The sequence below is a fragment of the Myripristis murdjan genome, chromosome 6 (assembly GCF_902150065.1).
Source record: "Myripristis murdjan chromosome 6, fMyrMur1.1, whole genome shotgun sequence".
NCBI classification, from domain to species: domain Eukaryota; kingdom Metazoa; phylum Chordata; class Actinopteri; order Holocentriformes; family Holocentridae; genus Myripristis; species Myripristis murdjan.
The window spans coordinates 2,002,524-2,022,285 of NC_043985.1; the positions used below are offsets into that span (position 1 = coordinate 2,002,524).

General features: G+C 41.9%; 1 protein-coding gene across 3 annotated transcripts in view; it reads right to left on the reverse strand.

Moving 5' to 3' along the window:
* Nucleotides 1-19,641, reverse strand: part of ppp6r3 (protein phosphatase 6, regulatory subunit 3) — a 56,115-nt gene extending 36,474 nt beyond the window's left edge. For all 3 annotated transcript variants that reach the window (XM_030053010.1, XM_030053009.1, XM_030053008.1), the window contains exons 1-7: nucleotides 19,431-19,641; nucleotides 10,070-10,238; nucleotides 8,572-8,805; nucleotides 6,630-6,816; nucleotides 3,590-3,727; nucleotides 3,018-3,083; nucleotides 2,610-2,722 (exon numbers count right to left, since the gene is read on the reverse strand). In XM_030053010.1, coding sequence (XP_029908870.1) covers nucleotides 2,610-2,722; nucleotides 3,018-3,083; nucleotides 3,590-3,727; nucleotides 6,630-6,816; nucleotides 8,572-8,798 — 731 coding nt within the window. In that variant the 5' untranslated portion in view covers nucleotides 8,799-8,805; nucleotides 10,070-10,238; nucleotides 19,431-19,641. The remainder of the gene's footprint in view (nucleotides 1-2,609; nucleotides 2,723-3,017; nucleotides 3,084-3,589; nucleotides 3,728-6,629; nucleotides 6,817-8,571; nucleotides 8,806-10,069; nucleotides 10,239-19,430) is intronic.
* Between the last annotated feature and the right edge of the window lie 121 nt (nucleotides 19,642-19,762).

Sequence of the window (19,762 nt, forward strand, 5' to 3'; positions counted from 1 at the left end):
AGCTCAGCTGAGACTGAAGCTAAAGGCCGTTCCATCTCAACAGGACCCACCCTGACTGAGATCTTCTCACCTCCTGGATCCCACCATCACCTCAGTGCTTACCCGCTCAATCTCCAACAGGTACAATGCCCTGGCAAAGGAAGACCTCACCAACTGGAACCTTTTTGTGTCCACAATAAACTAGGCAGCTGCTGATTCCATTGGACACACTCGTCGAACTCAAAAGCGTCCATGGATATCACCAAGCACATTAGAAATCATAGAGTTCTGCAGAGCTGCCCGTCTTAGAGGTGACATGGCCGAATACCGTCGCCTGAATTGCATCCGAAACACCACGATAAAAGAAGACGGAGAGATTCTGGCAAGGTGAAGCAGAACATCGGGAGGCAGCCGCTGAGAACAATAACTTCACCCAGGTGTATCAAACCCTGCGCCAAGTAAAAACAGGCCCCTTTCAGAGGACAGTCCTGGTAAAGGACGTGCAGGGCAACACATTCAACACAGAGGATGAATGTATCAGTTGCTGGAAGGAGCATTTCAGCGACCACCCCAAACAGACCCCACTCTCACTGTATCATCTCAAAATGCCAGTGAAAATCACAACTGCAGCGTAGACCGTGTTACCAAAGAAGAGGTCATGCAAGCTTCGTCGAAACTGTGAAACGGCAAGGCCTCTGGCATCTGCAACATCACCGCAGAAATGATGAAGGTGGGAGGTGACCATACCATGGTCACCTCCATGGTGTGATGTGGCTTACCCACATCATCAACCATGTCTGGGTAACTGAGCGTCCCCTGAAAGACTGGACCCGGGGTGTCATTCTCCCTTTCTGGAAACACAAGGGTGATAAGCTGGTCTGCAACAGCCACAGAGGTATCACACCTCTCTCCATCCCAGGAAAGATCTTCACCCATATACTTCTCTCCCGGGCCCTTCCGACCATAAGAAGCAAAAGGCACATGAGTTCCGCCGAGACAGACACCTGTACATTGCCTTTCTTGATCTCAAGGCTCCTTTTGACACTGTGGACCATGCATCCCTCTGGAAGATCCTTACCATCCTTGGCGTCCCTAAAAAGATCACCAATTTCTTCCAAAGGCTTTACAGCGATGCTGAAAGTTGTGTGCGTGTCAACAACAAGAACTCTGCCTGGTTCTCCATCAACAACGGACATCATCAACTATCTGATGGACCGGGTCTGTGCCCAGGTTTCCGGGGTCCAACTAGGAAGCTACCTACTCACTGACCTGGAGTATGCAGATGACACCACACTTTTCTGCTCCACACTAGATCAGCTAGAAGAAGCCCTGAAGATCTACCAGGAGGAAGCCAACACACTGGGCCTAAAAGTCAGCTGGGCCAAAACCAAGCTGATGCACATCGGAGGTGATGCTCCTCCTCCTCTGCATATCAGTGGAGGAAGCCGTTGTGGAGACACCATTCCATATCAGTTCTCTCTGCCCTTCTATATGGAGCTGAAACGTGGCCCCTCAACAAGACCCTGGCTGACAGAATTGATGGCTTTGACACCAGAGCGCTGCGCACAATAGAGGGTATAAAATGGCACGACCGAGTTTCCAACATCACACTACGGGAACGCACCCAACAGCCCCCCATGTCCCGTCTGGCAGAACAGCACAGAATGCGCTGATACAGCCACGTCAAAAGACTCCCACCTGAACACCCCACAAATGCAATCTTTAATTTCGACCCTACAGCTGCTGGCTGGAAACACCCTCGCGGTGCCCCTTGCACTCAATGGATCGATGCCGTCACCAAACACCTGCACCAGATGGGCCTGTCACTGGCCGAAGCCGAGCCGCTGGCACTGGACCAACCCAAATGGAGAAGACTGGTGAGCACTGTGGCAGTGGCACTAATAGGCCATCACTTATTTTTGTTTCCACTTTACCTTTTGCTGTCACTTTACCTTGCACGTTTAAAATAAAAACTTGAATAAATAAACCTGTGTATTATTTGAATAGTTTAGTATTAAATGCACAATAACAATGTACATTAATACATGTCAGTAGGCCCAGTTTAGTATAAAACACAATTTTATACAATATATATTGAAGGGGGTTCGTGCTCCAGGAGTTTGGGGGTCCTTGGCTTGAAAAACATTGAAGACATAGAGGTTAAAACAGGCTATGTGAGGAATAAAGTTACCAATCAACTACCAGCTGTTATTTGAAAAATAAGTGCTGACAGGGTAATCAAAACAAATTCTGACAGGGTGATCAAAGCTGGAAACATTTTCTGTGTACTGGTAGTTTAACTTAAAAAAAAAAAAAAAAATCAGACACTTTATGGCCCATTTCAATGTAAATATAGGCATAAATACAAGATTGGCCTATTTGTACATTTGTAGAGTGGATTTCTGCAGTGCATACACACCACTTATACGCTGCTCCAACACCAGGTGTAGCCTTTTTCACTGATTATAGTAAAAGGATAGTGTTACAGTATCCTCTCCACAGACAGTCTGCATAGATTAAATGTTCAATGTAGCCATAGCATAAGCTTCAACATGCAATTTATAAACAGTGAAACTGCAAAATTTCAGAATGTCAAGTCTGCAGTGTATTCAAGATGAATGGATGCTTACTTCTCCAGAGTTGTCAGCAGTGGGTCAGGCTCTGAGCAGCCCTGGACCTGGAACATCTGGTCTCTGCTCAGTCTGATGATTTCACACAGAGACTGGGAGGCATTGGAGTGTCTCTACATCGACAAAAATGGACACAAAGGAGAAGAAATTGGTAAAGGAGACAGAGAGTGAAATGGAAGGGACAAATGAATGTGGGACACAAAGCAAAAAGTCAACATACTGATGAACAAAAGCTATATTTGAATGGTATTGTATTGTATTTTTCCCTACAACTTTGTTTGGACTACTTTGAAGCTTTCAATTTAAAAAACTTGTGTTTATGTTTTTCTGACTTCATAACAACCTGCAGATACTGAGAAAAATCCTTTGGTGGCCAACGTGAGGCAAATAATGGCACATAAAACTCACATCCTCATCCTGAGAAGATTGTACCATGTCTACCAGTCTCTGGATCACTTTCTCCTCATTCAACCACTGTAAACACAGAGAGACAGACAGGAGTTAGCAGCAATCTGGGTGGTCGACAGGAAGACAAAGAAGCAGAAACTAACTAGGCCATAAGAACCAGCCATACGAACATCAGAAATGAGAGGGACATGTTTTCAAAGTCATGAAAAAATATTCTTAATCTACATATAGTAGATTTTACAGGGTAAAACACCAGTTAAACAGTATACATTTGGTCCCCACAGGAGTCAGTTTTAGGACGGAATTTGGTTGGTTATTGACTAGATGATTCAATGAACTCTTTTAACTGTTTCCTTTAGGTAGGATGGCAATAGACAATAGCCCCTAATAACTCAGATATTAGTATCACTTCCTGAGCAAGGCTGAAGTCTGGTTCCTTGAACTTTACCTAGATCTGTCTTGTTGCCAATGGGAACAATTCCAGACCTGTGAAATAGCCCTCACAACATGGTGTGCCTTGCTTAGTTCTTACAGTCGAAAAGGACCACAAGAAGTGTTGTGCGACTACTCACATTGAGAACATCCTGTCGTAACTGCTGTGGTTCAAAGCAGGTAAGCATCCTGAGCAGTAGGTCCATGATCGCAGATGTCCCAATGTGTTTGATCATCAAGTCTACAAAGTCCTCCCGCTTCCGCAGAAAGTCCACGATCTACACAACATATAACAAACCAGACACCTTAAGGTTAGTGCTACGGTTATACGGGGTCGGTGAACGGACGTTGTCCATTCCAAGTCCCCCCCCAAATCTTTGACTGTGGGTGACTACTACTACTGCCACCACCATCAACATAAGTGTCAAGTGAGTCACCTGGGGTGTTATTGTTTCTATTGTCTCCCATGATCAAAGACTGGGGATGATGGGCTTCATATGTCACATGCCACTTATGAGCCTCCACTAGCCTGTTTTGGACAAAACTCTGAATGAGAATAACATCGCTATACACTGATATCCAACTTCCACAAAATTAAACTGATATTCCCACCACAGCATCACCAACAGGATATTACGTCCCCAAGTTTAAAGCAGCAATGTCTCAGACACTGCTGGCCCAATTTTGACACATCTTGGATGAGATGATGTGGCTACGTTTTGTCCAAAACAGGCCAGTATGGGCTGAGAGACCAAGGGTGACAAGCAGAAGCCCAATCAAGAATGTTTCCCTTAATCTGAAATAATTGGTGACAACACCCTAGAAGCAAGGTACAGGATGGGTGACAGTGATTAGTAGCTGATTTAGCACACCTGCTCTGCACCACAGCTGATAAATCAGTGCAGGCACTGTCTGGTGACTCACACTGATGAAGGCCGGATGGCCGAAAGCGCTCCGTGCACATGCTTATAAAAGCCTTAATGAAAGATTTTAACCAGCTGATGGACAGACCTGTGTGTGACCCACAACTTCTTCTTTTCTATTAATTACTTGCCCATTATTCTTCAGATTTGTACTCAGTGACTCGTCTATATTATATAAATCTTTATTAATAAATATATATTAATAGCAAGGGGGTGGAGGTGGGGGTGGGGGGGCTTGAATCCAATAATTTAACAATATGTTAAATTATTATGATTATTGTTTTAAAGACCTATCACTTCAGCTACCAATGAATGAGCAGTAGTATGCGTGTGATAACATAGATTGAAAAATAAGCCGAAGTGATACTGCTTCTCTGAATAGACAAGCTAAGCCAGTGTGCCAAATTCCGCGATATTCCGCGTTAAAAATAGATTCCGCGATTCCGTGATCACGGTAATTATAGAGCCCTACCACCGTTATAAAAAAATAGCGGAGCAACTTGGTGGGCATTATCCTGGTAATTTCTCTGCGTGAGAAATACAAGTTGTAGCGTGTGAACGGGTTGAAATGCGTGTGTCTCACGCCCAATGCGTGAGACTTGAGAGCCCTGTAATAGAATAGGCTCTGGTCGTGAGTAAAGCGGCAGTAGTGCTTTAAAGGCCCGTGTCCATTTGACTTGGACCGGAAACACACTCGTCTTTGTGGTGATGAGTCGACTTGAGCGGCCTGTCAGGGGGACTTGGGCCGGGACCGGAGGAGTGCAATCGCACTCATCTTCGCCACTAGTGGTTGACTCAGGCTGTGGTACCATGTGTTTAGAAAAACGCCGATATTTTCGCCTGTTTTTCAGTCAGTTGGAGCCGACGCGACATTAATTATTTATTTCACTTAAGGGGGTGCAAGTGATTCTCCTCTGTTCTCCTCCTCTTTCTGTCTGCTTAGGGATGGATGCAGGTATAGAAATGTGACATTAAATTATTTCTGTTGTAATTTTTTTTTTTTTTTAATTTTGAAAATTAATTTAGCGTGACTTTCAGGCGAGGCGGGAGGCTCCGTTGGCCAGGTGCTGCGCCCTGCCAATTGAATGATAGGGGAAACACTGAATGTATTTTGCTTCCATCTCTGCCCTTCTCGACTCTACTTCAGCATTGCTTAGCTCTCTCTATCCACTCTACTGGACGGTTGACCGCCGCATCCACCTGTTGCACAAAACGCACACGGCATGCTGTTTTTAGACCTTCCCCACTCAACTCTCATTGGCCAGGTGAGTTTGAAAACACTGTACTATTGGTGGATCTACCCATGTGCTTCGCTGAAAATTAGTACTCGAGCGTAATAATGCTTAATATCGCTTGTGTTTTGTCCAACTCGTTGTTTTCCTTGTGCTTGTTGTTAAATCCAAAATATATCCAATAATCAGCTTTTAAACTCGCTGGCAGTGCCTTCAGTAGTGTACTCACTCCAGTCATGTTGTTTGACTGCTGGCAGTAACAACATCTCACGAGATCTCGTGCCATTAAATGCAGCGCTAAATGCTGATCACGCGAGACTAGCTGGGTTGATGCCACAGGCTGCTTCTCTGCACCATACATCCAAAGAAGAAAAAAATAGTTAAATTAAAAGATCGATTTTTGGATTTAATGAATCGATATCAAACCATTTAAAAGGGAAATCGATTAAATTGATTTTTTAACTCAGCCATAGTTGCTGTACATACTTCATCATGTCAGACTGATTTCCTCCCTTACACCATTAACATTATCCATAGTCTGCTACTGCATGCCTACATTGTGCAACCACGTCTTGTACGCGCAGCCAGTGGTGTCTACAGCAAAACTGCAGAACCAAACCTAACGTTACAGTGATCAATAAGCAAAATCAAAAGTCAACTGGCTCTGAGTTGTAACTTGTTCCAAATCAGAGCCAGTTGACTTTTGATTTTGTTCTCAATACCCAGCCCTACCCATGACCAATCTTCCAACCACATTTTGAGATGCTATACAGATGCATTTGTAAACCATGGCCCTGTTTGCATGAAGACCTCTTAGGGCCAACTGGCCCAAAAAGTTATTCAGCTCTTCACTGGACAATGATCAACGTTCCCACTAGGCTTGGGCCGACTGACGACTGAATTGGCAATCGGCGATAGACGGAGTCCGGCGTCGGGCCCAACATGCACACACACATATCACCCGCGTCTGGAGTGCAGGCACTTGACGTAGCCAGCCAATAAACATCCCCAGAGCACAGGCTTACCTGTTCAGGCTTGCGTCCTATGAGTATAGAGAGAACCTTGGAGAAGAAGCTGGCCAGCAATGGGTTAAGAGGTGGTTCATTTTGGAGGAAACCATAAAGTTTCATCAGCAGGCTTTCATCTTCTCCCAGTCTGTCATTTATCTGGCCCACATCTGATGTCAGCAGCTCACAAGATATGTTGGGGTACCTGGGGGGGGGAAACATGGCATAATAATCAGCTCCTATATCTTGGAAATTTTGCATTTTCACGCAATATAGATATGTGATCATTATTATTGGTCAAGGTGATCAAGATTTTACTAGTTTTTTTGTAATTTCTGGGGCAATTTTATGTGATGAACCGTTGTCTAAAAAACAACTGACATTCACTGAAAGGAAATAATCTAGAGGGTGTGTCAGTGAGTGTCAGTAGACAGGCGGCCCTTGCCTGGAAAAGGCTTGGCCCACTCACATTTTGGATTCTGCTGCCACTGATGATTAAAACGACAGATGTCAATTAAGCAATGAGCTAACGTTAGCAAGGTGGGAGAGGTTTTCTTTTCTTTTCTTTTCTGACAACTGACTTTGCGCCAGAGCTTATGCACACTCCACACATAAAGGCTGAATTATGCTTCCGCGTAGGAAGAGCGTACGGAGGTTGTGCGAAGCTTAGGGGGGTTGTGCGACCGCCGCAGAGCCTTGCCACGCGCCTCCCAAAAATTGTAACTACGCGGACCCTACGCAGCCCCACAAGAGCTGTGATTGGTCCGCCGAAGTACATCATTTCCGGCATTTCGTTGCAACCGGCATCACATCCTGTTGTTGTGCCGGCCGGCAGCGCCGTTTTTAAAACAACTGTTGTGTCTCGACTCGTCGGTTGTGTTTGAAAACTTTGGAGAATGCTGGATCTCGCGGAAGAACGCCTGGCTGAGGAGGTGCGCATGTACCCGCACCTATACGACTCGTCCTCTCGCCATTACAAAGACATACAGAAGAGCAGCGACCATACGTCACAGGGTCTACGTTGGTGGGAGGAGAATTGCTCAGTGTGTTTCACAGAGGTATGTTGGACACACGCGCTGCGTAGGAAATGCGTGCTTCGCACAACCCCCGTACGCTCTTCCTACGCGGAAGCATAATTCAGCCTTAAGAGCATAAAGTAATAAACTGAAGTAAATAGTACTTGTACTGTCGTAATATCCAAGTCACACCACAGTAAACTGTACTGTTCCACACACACACACACACAAAACATTTTAAACATTTGACAATAATTTATGACATTACGGTATTTAATCCTACAAAAAGGACAAGAAAATTTGTTTAGGCTTTTGCTAATGAAAATAAATACTTTGTAAATGATATTCATTACTATTAAGAGAATATTAAATTCAATGCTTTTCCTAATACTTTTAAGACCCCGCAGGTACCGTGGCTAAAGCAAGGGCGGGCTGATGCAAATTCAAGATTCTTAAATGATCTCATCAAAAATCAACCAAACCACTGGAGCCGATTCTGATTGGCCTGCTTTTCAGGTGATATTATTTAACATTATAGACTGTAATAGCCATGCCAAAACTAAGGAAAACAGTTTTGTGCAATAACAAACCCTCGTAAATAGCACCACATTATTTCTACATTATTGAACTAAGAGGAGGTAGTGCGTCCTGTCAATCATGATCACATATTTTGACTGCACTGATTGTGATAACTCATTTAGTATATTAATTCAGATAATATTTTACTTTATTATTTTGAAAGCTGCCAGGGATATCATTTATATCCTGTGAGAACAAATTAATCAAAAGGGAAAATAAGGAACAAAGAAAACACTGCTATCTAACATGTTAAAGCTACTTTAAAAGCAAGTTTTTAAAGTAAGTTTGCAAGTTTGTTTCAAGTCAAGATCAGGTCCTTCACATTCATCCCCTCTTAGCCCCTCTGCCCTGTCCATCTCTCTTACTTGTATTTGACTTTTTCCTCAACGTCAGTGCTGGGTTCCTGTGTGATGAAGGTAACCAAGTCTTCCATGCACTGCGGTCTCAGCAGGAAGTCCACCAGCTTGTGGTTCTGGGCCTTGCACTCCTGCAGGACATCCTCTTCGTCCATCACCTCCGTCAGCGTCACATCCTCCTTCTCCAGCAGTGTGTCAATGTGGGATGTGGTGTGGAGGTCAAACTTCCAAAACATGTTGGCTCTATAGGATGGCATAAGAAACACAATCTGTAAGGAACAGATATGCCTTTACAACATGATTGTTCAAAAAAGGAAATCAGTGATTAGTAACAGAAATGTTTTCCTGTGTGAAATCTTCTTCTGCTGCAAATATGGGTTTGTGATGGCACAAAATGTCCTCAAATTTTAATTATTTCCGTAAAAAAAATGAAGGGAAAAAAAAAACATATGTACTCAGTGTTCTTCCCAGAACTTGGGAAAGAAAGGCCTTTGAAACAGCATTTAGACCAGAGATGTCAAGATATGGCCTGTGGGCCAAATCCAGCCTACGAGCACATCTCATCCAGCCCCCAATATGTTTTGGAGGGAAAGGGTAAAAAAAATTCCAAAATATACTATCAAATCATTTTTTAATTGAAATATTTACATCCAATTATTATAAACGTGTATATTAATCAAACTAAGGGGTTTCTATGATAAATTTATGAATTAATGCTTAACAATGAATTATGATAAATTAAGTAGAATTGGCTAAAAGTAAAGCAAAAACCAGCCAGCTAGTTGCTCGACTTACAATTGCTGCTTTATGTTAGTAGGAATGTAGATTTTTCGAGACAGATGGAGAGTGCTTCTTCTGGAAGGTAAATGGCAGACCTTTGCTGCATTTCTCTCTTATACTTTATATAATAATACATGATGTTATTTTCATGTGCCAACATGTAATTTCTCATTGATTGGTAGGCTACAAATTGACTCACTTTAAAGAATAAATCAGAAAGTTCAAATCAAAATCAAAATGTGTCAACTCTGGTCAAACTGATGTTAGTAAAAAAATAATGCAGCCCCCATGAGGTCTCATGTCAATGAATGCAACCCACCACCTAATATGAGTCTGACACCCCTGATTTAGACCAATATGAGACAAAGTCTAAAGTCCAAATTAATTTAAAAAAAACAACAACAAAAAAAAAAAAACATGTACAACATGTACAAATCATTAGTTAAAACCAAGACTATTTCTGGAAAATGACCAGAAAGTTAGCACACAATTGCTAAAGAAAAACAAATACAAGAAAATAAACAAAATTTGAGAGAAAGAAAAATAAAGTTTAAAAAAACGATATTATTGAAAATAAATTACCATAAAATTAATGAAAGATTTGAAAAAATACATGCACGAGGGAACTGTTTGACAATTTCTCAACGTTGCACCCCACAAAAAAAGAAAAAAGTTTCATAGACTTAAAACCATGTTAAATTAGTTCCTTTTGTTTACTGCTGCCTACCTGTGAGTGTGTTGGAGTCCAGATGGTGGAGCTCAGTTAAAGAGAGAAGGTGTGTTCTAGTCTTTGGGAGTTGTGGCCCATTCCAGGCTGGCCGGGCGGATGGACAGGTAGGCAGACAGCGGTGATGGTCGGACAGACAGCACACATACAGCAGCTCAACAGCACACACCTGACAGGGAAACAAACAGTTGGATTTAACAAGTATGACCTCTATCAACTTTGAGTGACCAGCAGACACGTAAAACAGCATTGCTAATTTTTTTCCTCCTACATTTGGAACCCTTTCAACAAGCAGGACCAACAGGTCTTCTGGGTCACTTCCTTTGTCATGAGCCTGTATGACAATCATCTGATAAACTAAGAACTTTTGACCCATGTAGCTCATCTGTCTGTCAAGGTTTCCTTGCCATCATATTAACAACAGACTTCCTGGCCCCATGTACACAAGCACAAACACTAATTTGTTGCTACAGCTCAGCTGTCTAGGAACTCTGCTGCCACCAAGCCAGGTCCTGCTGGTGTGTATGTATACGTACGTGTGTATGTGTGTGTGCGTGCGTGCGTGTGTGTACATGTATATATATATATATATATATATGTATATATATATATATATATACATACACACACACATACACACACACACACACATATATATACTTAGTACCTCCAATTCACCTTACCAGCATTTCAGACTGTGGGAGGAAACCTGAGCTCCCAATGGAAACCCATGCAGACACAGAGCGAACATGCAAACTACACACAGAAGGGACCCTCGCCGACAAGTCGGGAATTGAACCCAGGACCTTCTTGCTTCCCACTGCTGCCCATGAAAATTCTAGACTTGCCAATTGGAATCTACTTGTCTGCTCTGTTTGTTTGATTTGCCTCCTGGAAGTCATTGGCTCATATTTTTTTCAAAGATACCAAAACTTTCTAGCTTCTCTTCTGTTTGGGAATCTAAATATCTCAATGCTAGCTGAAACTTTTGCATAATTCCCTTACGGTGACACAGCTGTGAAGCTACCATGTCCCTACACAACAAATCTGAAATAACAAGAGCAGGCAATGCCACTGAATGAGAACTAGTTGAATGCTGTTTCAATTACCATCCATTTACTGTTATATAAAGGGAATGAAATCAGATTTTGACCCTCATTTGCTTCTTTGTTGGTATTGTTGTTGAAGGCTGCTCTTCCACAGGACTCTAGCTGCCTCCTGAGCTGAGCTGGTAACTATCAAAGATAGCTAGCAGTCCTTAGCAGATCTGCATTATATGTGCATTTGCTTACAATTACAATTCACATTTGGCAGACGCTTTTATCCAAAGCAGTGTACATATGATATTTTTATACACCACAAGCAAATATCTATTCAGGAGAGACCAACATCATCAAGAGCCATAAAGCTCTGGTTCTGGTCCAAAGGACAAAGGTCCTACAAGGCAGTGCAACAAGGCAGTGCAAGGAGGTAATGCATAAAGTGCATGTAGGAAGGAAGAATTTTTATCATTATTATTATCATCATCATCATTATTATTATTATTGTTATGATTGTTATTATGGGGAATTACACAATCAATTAGGTGTAAAGCTGTTCCCTAAACAGCTGTGTTTTCAGCTCTCTCAAAGATTGAGATGGACTAAATGGAGTTTGGTGGCTTGTTCCACCACCAAGGAACCACAGAAAAGAAGAGTCTAGCTAGTGATTTAGGGTATTGCAGTGCTGACAGCAGCAGGTGTTGCTCCGTGGCAGAGTGAAGTGGGAGGGAGCGTAAAACTGAAAGAGGGAGTTCAGTTGCTGCTTTTAGGCGAGTGTCAAGGACTTGATGCAAGCAACCACTGGGAGCAGAGTGGAGGGATATGAGCAGTGGAGTGACATGTGCTGTTTTGGGCTGGTTGAAGACCAGACAAACTGTCTCACTCTGGATCATCTGCAGAGGCTTCAGCATGCCTGCTGAGAACCCTGCCGGTAAGGAGCTGCAGTAGTGAAGGCGTGAAATCACAAGCGCTTGTACCAGCACTTGTACTGCATGTTCAGCAGGGTCCGACATTAACGGTTGCCTGAATGCCCGGGACAAGTAAAAAACTTGCCCGGGCGGGCAGGTAACTATATTATAGCATTCCGGCACCGTGCCGGATCTCCGGTGTACCGGCGTGACTGCGAAAAAAAAATCTGGGTTTGCCCAGATTTATCTGACATTTCTCTGGATTCAATAGAAGCGCAGCTTTCGTTCACAACCACACTAACAATAGGCCTACTAGCCAATCAGAAGTAGGACAGGGGCGGGACTTGGTTGTTGACAATCAGGTGCTCCATTTGCCGTCGAAAGTGAGCCTCGTTAGCCTACAGTGATGCACTGCAACCCACAGGATGGACTACAGGTTCATGAAGCCCAGGGAAGACAGCAAAGATGTCTCTTAAACTGATGATGTTGGTGCCAACAGGATTCGGCATGCCTACTTTACATATCGATATCACCTAGGCCGTTGATGATATAACCTATGGTGCGATCGAAAAAAAAAAAATCAGACGGTTTCTGAAAGCAGAGAACCCGAGCTTTTCCGATGGTGTGGAAAGGCTAGTTTAATTACAGGGTTAAGAGGGTAAAGAATAAATGGCGCTGGGCTTGGATAGAGGAGAATGGGAGCAATGTGGCAATAGATAGTTACAAGATAATTATTAGGGTTATTTGTATATAATTGTTAAGTTATGTTATATGATGAACTATGCAGCATACTTAACCTTACTTACTTAACCCCCCACCCCCTTCCACCCCCCAACAGAAAAAAGTTCAGGCTCAGGATTTTTTTCCACTATCACCCCTGGTAATGTAATTAATAATAAATACTGCTTTCTGAAGCAAGAAGCGTTGTGTAGTGTTGTACACAGATTGGATTTTAGTAAGAAATTAGTCATGAGCAAAAGTATGCATCACAGGCAGAAAAAAAGCTCGTCTTAGGCAGGGCAAGTAGGAATTTAGGGGGGGGCAAGTGGATTTGAGAAGCACTTGCCCAGCAGGGCAAGTAGGAAAAAAACGTTAATGTCGGACCCTGTTCAGACAAGCATGGTGTGATTTTCCTGATGTTGTACAGGGAAAATTGGCATGAGGAAGCCACGGAAGCCATATGTTCCTTAAAAGACAGTTGATTACGTCAATTATGAAGTCAACTTTGGAGTCAATTATAACTCCAAAGTGTCTGGCAGCTTTTGTGGGAATGAGCTGTATAGAATCCAGGCGGATGCTGATCTGTTGTTGTACAGAGGGACTGGCCGGGAAGACAAGGAGCTCAATCTTTGACAGGTCAAGCTGAAGGCGACATTCCATCATCAATACAGAGATATCATGAGGCATGCCGATATTCATGCTGAGACTGTGGGATCATCAGGCTGGAATGATATCAGCATGAGAGTGGTTAAAAAAAAAAAAAAAAAAAAAAAAAAAGCCATGTGAGTGGATGACTGCACCAAGAGAGGTGGTATATATTGAAGAGAGAAGGGGATCAAGCACTGACCCTTGATAGTGCTGGGTATCGATTCAAATTTCAAGAATCGATTTGATTCCGATTCACAAGATTCAGAATCAATTATCACGATTCGATCCAATTTGATTGGACCCGATATTGCCGATCCGATTCAATCCAATATTGATTTGGTTAGTTTTATTAAAAAGCATTTTGAGCTGTTTCTGAATTACATGCCTGTCTAGTTATGCAACACATTAATACTTGTATTATATTGTGTCATTTGACAACAAATTAATATAGGTATTGATAATTAAAATAGGCTGTAAGACTGGTAAAAATGGCTAGGACCACCTTTTGTAGCCCAGAGGAGATATGTTGCTCAAACACTTGGTATGTTGTGTTAGTGTATGTTTATGAGTTGTAGAACATAATAAATTATCTTGAAGGAGTAGATGTTTACCAGTAAGCGTGACTCAAATAATTTAACAATATATTAAATTATTATTTGTTTTAAAAATGTAAATTACTTATCACACAGACCTAACTATTCAACTACCAATGAATGAGCAGTAGTATGCATGTGATAACATAGATAAGTCAAAAAAAAAAAAAACTAGCCAAAGTGATACCGCTTCTCTGAATAGACAAGTTAAGCCAGTGTGCCACTGTTAGCCAGTGAAAATAGAGCGGAGTGGCAACTCTTCGCTTTGTTACACAATCTATGTCAGTGCACTGCTGTAGCCTGGAAAGTTTCTCTGATTTTTGGACTTGTACGGTGCCGGTGCAGTTGTTGTAATATTTTTTCTTGGTGGTGCAGGTGCAGGTGAAACGACTTGAGGGGTTGTGCCACCCAGATTTGCTTCCCTCCATGTAATTTTCCCTAGACATACGTTCATATTCCACACAAAAACAGCATATATATATATATACGTATATATACACATATATATATATATACACATATATATATATATATATATATATATATATGTGTGTGTGTGTGTGTGTATATATATATATATACACATATATATATATATACAAAAGGCAGAGAAACTTTCCAGGCTACAGCTGCGCACTGAAATAGATTGTGTAACAAAGCGAAGAGGTGCCACTCGGCTCGCCACTCACTGGCTAACAGCAGCACACTGGCTTAGCTTGTCTATTCAGAGAAGAGGTATCACTTTGGCTTATTTTTCAATCTTTATTATAACAGGCATACTACTGCTCTGCTCATTCATTGGTAGCTGAATTGTTAGGTCGGTTTGATAAGTAATTTACATAAGAAATAATAATAATAATAATTTAATATATTTTTAAATAGGGCCTAGAGCAGGGGTGTCAAACTCGTGCCATGGAGGGCCAAGAGCCTGCAGGTTTTCATTCCAACCAACAACTCCACCAGGTGATTTCACTGATTAGTCCCGCCTCTCTGTTTGGAGGTAGGGTGATCAGTGAAATCACCTGGAGGAGTTGTTGGTTGGAATGAAAACCTGCAGCCTCTTGGCCCTCCATGGCACGAGTTTGACACCCCTGGCCTAGAGGAAACCCTGGTCACAGTACTGTAAGAAATACTATTGTGTGCTCTAATGCAGTGGTGAGCTCAACTGAAATTGACAAACTCACTCAAGAACACTCTCTTATGTTACTACCAGGCACTGTTAAAAACATGGGATTTTTGGAAGGAAAAAAAAAGACTTCAGTTATGTAAACTTTTTTTTTTTTTTTTTTTTTTTTTTTGATTTTGTGACAATGCAAAAATTCAAAAATCATGAACCATCCCTCGGTAAAATGGGACCGCAAAAGACTAAATGCGTGCACACACCTATCAATTTTGTCATAACATTTCTCTACTCACAACAATTTTGGCAAAACCTCACAGTTCTGTGATTACTAAGTTCTGTTTTTGCTGGTTCATCCAAGAAGAACATCCTCAGGGAGTGTGTAAGCCCCAAGTATTGAAATGTAAGTGAAAACCAAGGTATTGAGACTGAACTGTGCTCAGGAGTTAAGTGAACACACAAAAGGTAAAATGTAATTCATCTTGTTTAGTATTTGTTGGGTATGCTTGCTTATACAGATGTGTGTTAAGTCGTACAGTTAACAGCAATTCTTCGGAAAACTGACTACAACACTGCAATCAGCATGAATTGCACAACTGCAGTTTTGCCACCCAATACCGATACTGTATCTGTGCCATCTTGTGGAATTTTGTGCAGGTGTGGGGACACTACAATTGCATGTATTGAGGGATTTCCTTCATTTATTTATTGATCATTCATGTCGTTTACAGTGAATTGATCCATTGCCTAGCAGCATTAATGTGATTGCAGGATGTGATGGCTTTGAACTGTCACCACCAGTCAAAACGCTCAGGTGTCTGTTTTGAAAGTAGCAGTCATTGGAGTGTAGTGCAAATATACTTTAGCCCAGACTTGCATTTATTTGTATTGAAAGTAAATAACCCCAAAACCAAATCTGTATGAAGCCTGACCTCTAATGATGAAAGCAAGGTGCCTGATCTGTGGTGGATGGTCAGAATCAGAATCAGAAAAAAACTTTATTTATCTCAAGATGGGCAATTCAATTTGACAGTCCCCCGACTCGCATAAAAGGGTGATGAGACCACCTATTAAACTCTATGGGTTGTGGGTGGTCCATGTACAGACATATATCTAAATTATTCCATGATGCTGTGCCTGATGTTTACATTATATGTACAGAGCATACACTCAACCATCCAATAGGAAAAAACAAAACTGAAACTTATAATTCTACAATTTTCTTTAAATTTGCATGTGTTTGTAACAGTATTTGTAAACAGTAACTTAGCACTTTGTAAATCAGACACGTGAAACTAATACTGAAATACTGCAATACTTCCTCTTCTGATGCATTATCAATACATTTGTGCCAAGTATCGATAGCTGAGTTTAAATTAATTTGCACAGATTAAGGATGAACTGATCCGATATTAGCATCGGATATTGGCGCCGATATCAACATTTTACCTGGATCAGGTATCTGTAAAAGCAACCTTTAAATCTTTGCAACACAGGCTACATCATACGGCACGTGTGCAGCATGCCGCGAGAGTTGATTGAGTTGAGTTGCAAACACAAGCAACATGGAGCAAACGAAAGGGTCTGTGATATGGAGGTATTTCACCCTTAGCACGCCAACTAGCTCGACAGCAGTTTGCAATGTATGTAAAATGAATGTTGCCACGGGTGGTGGTAGCACTACCACATATAATACCACAAATTTAATCAAGCACCTCCAGAAACACCAAGGAATTCCAGCAGCTGAACAGATCAAACGGAGCCGCTGCTGCTGTTGAGGTTTGTGGCTTCTTAAATCAACAATGATATCGGATTGGCATCTGGTATCGACCGATACGTAAGGCCCCCAGCATTGGTATCGGTATCAGCATCAGAACTGAAAAAGTGGGATCGGTGCATCCCTAGTACAGATGCACATTTGAGTTCCTATGAGGCCTATTTGTTCCCTGCTTGTAGGTATCTGAACTGGAAATATTCTGTCATGTCCATGTTGCAGTTATTGTGCAGATTAAATATCTAAAAAACTGATTCCTGCTTACTGGAAAATTATTTTACCTTTCCAAGGTATTTTTTTCTTTCTTCAGTTATCGATATCCTCATGTATCATAGGTGATTATCTTACATTACATTGAATATAGGAGAGTGCCGTGTATCATGATACTATCGTTCTTGTAAGTAAAACATCATGATAGCATCGTATCACCAGTTACTCCTACCTAAAACAGTTAACATTTTATGTGAGTGCAGCTCAAACACTTGATTCCACTGGACACACTTACCTAGAGTGAGTACAGAATATACTGTCTTTATCTACATTAAGATCAGTATAGGTAGGCTACATAATTTCAACTATTCAACATCCTTACATTTTTGTTGACACTTGGTCACTAATCAAGTGGGGAGAGATGAGGAAAAGGCCCTTTATTAAGTATTGTTACACTAACTGTAACACTGACTTTGCATCTTCATTAGCATTTGATCAGCTTTCAAGGACATCTATGCCCCAGCCATTTCTGACTCAGATGCATGGCCCTGAGCACAAATAAGTACCCCTCTGACTATCAGTCAATTGTTAACTATGCTTCAGCCAGACAGGTGGTTAAATCACACACACACACACACACACACACACACACACACACACACACACACACACACACACACACACACACCACACACACACACACACAGTCCCTGGTTGCTAAGACTTTGTTTCACCAAAATCAATGAAGCTCAAGCTCATGTCTCAGCTAGGTGTTAGGTTCTGAGTCTATACCTGCAGTCTCCCTGCCTCCTACAAATGTTAAGCAGAGAAGGGCCAGGGGCATGATTACAAAGTACAAGACCATAATGCACAAGCTAGAGAAACAAAACACCAACTTAAAAAAAAAAAAAAAAAAAAAAAAAAAAAAAGAGAGTAATTGCTCAAAACAATTTCCAACTCCAAAATTCAGACACCACACTGAGCCACCATCAAACCAAAACTTCAGCAGCAATCTTCTCCTATTTTTATTCAGCAATAGCTTTTCACCACAACTAGACACTTGCCACTTCTGCAAATAAAATCCAGTCCAAAGTCTCTTAGGTCTCGTGACTTGATTTATTAAGTCTGGAATTTGTTCTTTAACCATAAAAATCTTTCTAGTGCTGTTACCTTCTTTATCCTCAAAAGAGGGCCATAACTGTGATAGACACGGATTCAAAGCCACAATAACTTCAGCCCTACAACACTATTAATAAATATTTTTTTGAGAAACAACATTTCTTATACGAAATTCAGAAATAGAGTACCATAAGAGAGAAGGACCAACTTTCAAAACACTTTAACAACTATGGAGCCAGACCAAAACAATCAATAACTGACGGCTGGTTACCTAACAAAGTGGCAGGTTTTGTTGATAACCCTGCTAGTCACTGTCAGCGGGTTATCCACCCATCCTGCTGAGAACGTCAACACTGAAATGACCAGACACCAGAAATTCTTCAAACTTCCCCAACAGAACTAAGACCAGGCCATCCATATATTTTCAGTCGCTTGCCCTGGATACAAAAGAGACGCACATACTTATGTTGACACGCCAGTTGACAACGCTGCGCACATTCAAAGAATAAAGCAGCTAACATTAATTACAAGAAAAATACTGAGCTTAACAATAAAACCCTTAAACCCTTTAAGATTCATAACTTCAGAATGACACTGCAAACACTTCAGCTAACCATTCGCCCTTAAAGTATTAACAGACGCCGGGATCACGGCCCCGTTACATACAGCCTAGCCGACTAAATAACGTTATGCTAGCCATCTTTAACCTGGGCTGACACAATATCTGATCCCACAAACTATCAACTGGCTTCATTTTGATAACGTTAGCTCACATTACTAACGTGTGGCTGTCAAAACCAGTGTTGATTTCGGTTTCAACGGCCCATTTCTACATCAGGGCCCACAAGACTGGAGGGTATAGCTAGTTAGCGTTACAGATACACACCGGCCGTGGAAAACTGGCTGACAGCTAGCTAGTGTTAGGAACTTGGCCATGTAAAATCACACGCACAACAGCTAACAACATACTAGCTAGTGAAGAAGCTAGCTGGCCAGCTAAATGACGTTTTCTAGCTACCTGCCAACTGTTAACTACCCGTATAACTAACTCAGAGCGTTACAGCACTGCATTAGCTTGCTGGCTTAGCCTGGAAGCTACGAAAAAGCAAGATGGCCAAGTATGCTTCTTGCTAGCCAGTTACCGTCGGCCGGCTATCTAAAGACTACTGCTAATCGTCAGTTCGTCTTTTCAACACCAACCAAGTGCACAGACTAGCTAGTGTACTTACCGATTAACAACGGTAAACGACGGGTCACCGGCATGTAGCTTATTTGGCCATTAGCTTAAATCGTTAACAAAAACGAACACACAAATAACACGCGATTCCAGTAAGGAAAATAAAGCGTTTAAAACTGATTCTGACAGGCGCGAAAAGGCAGATCATCAGAGGGCACTTTTCAAGATGGCGGTTCCATCAACTTCAGCGACCCCTTCCCCCACTACAACTACAGCGACCGTCACTCAAAGTATGTTCAGCAATGTGATTGGTTACACGCCCATCGCTCAAACCCATCCCTGTAATTTTATTGGCTTGAGATGGTGCCACTTCTGGGTGAAAAT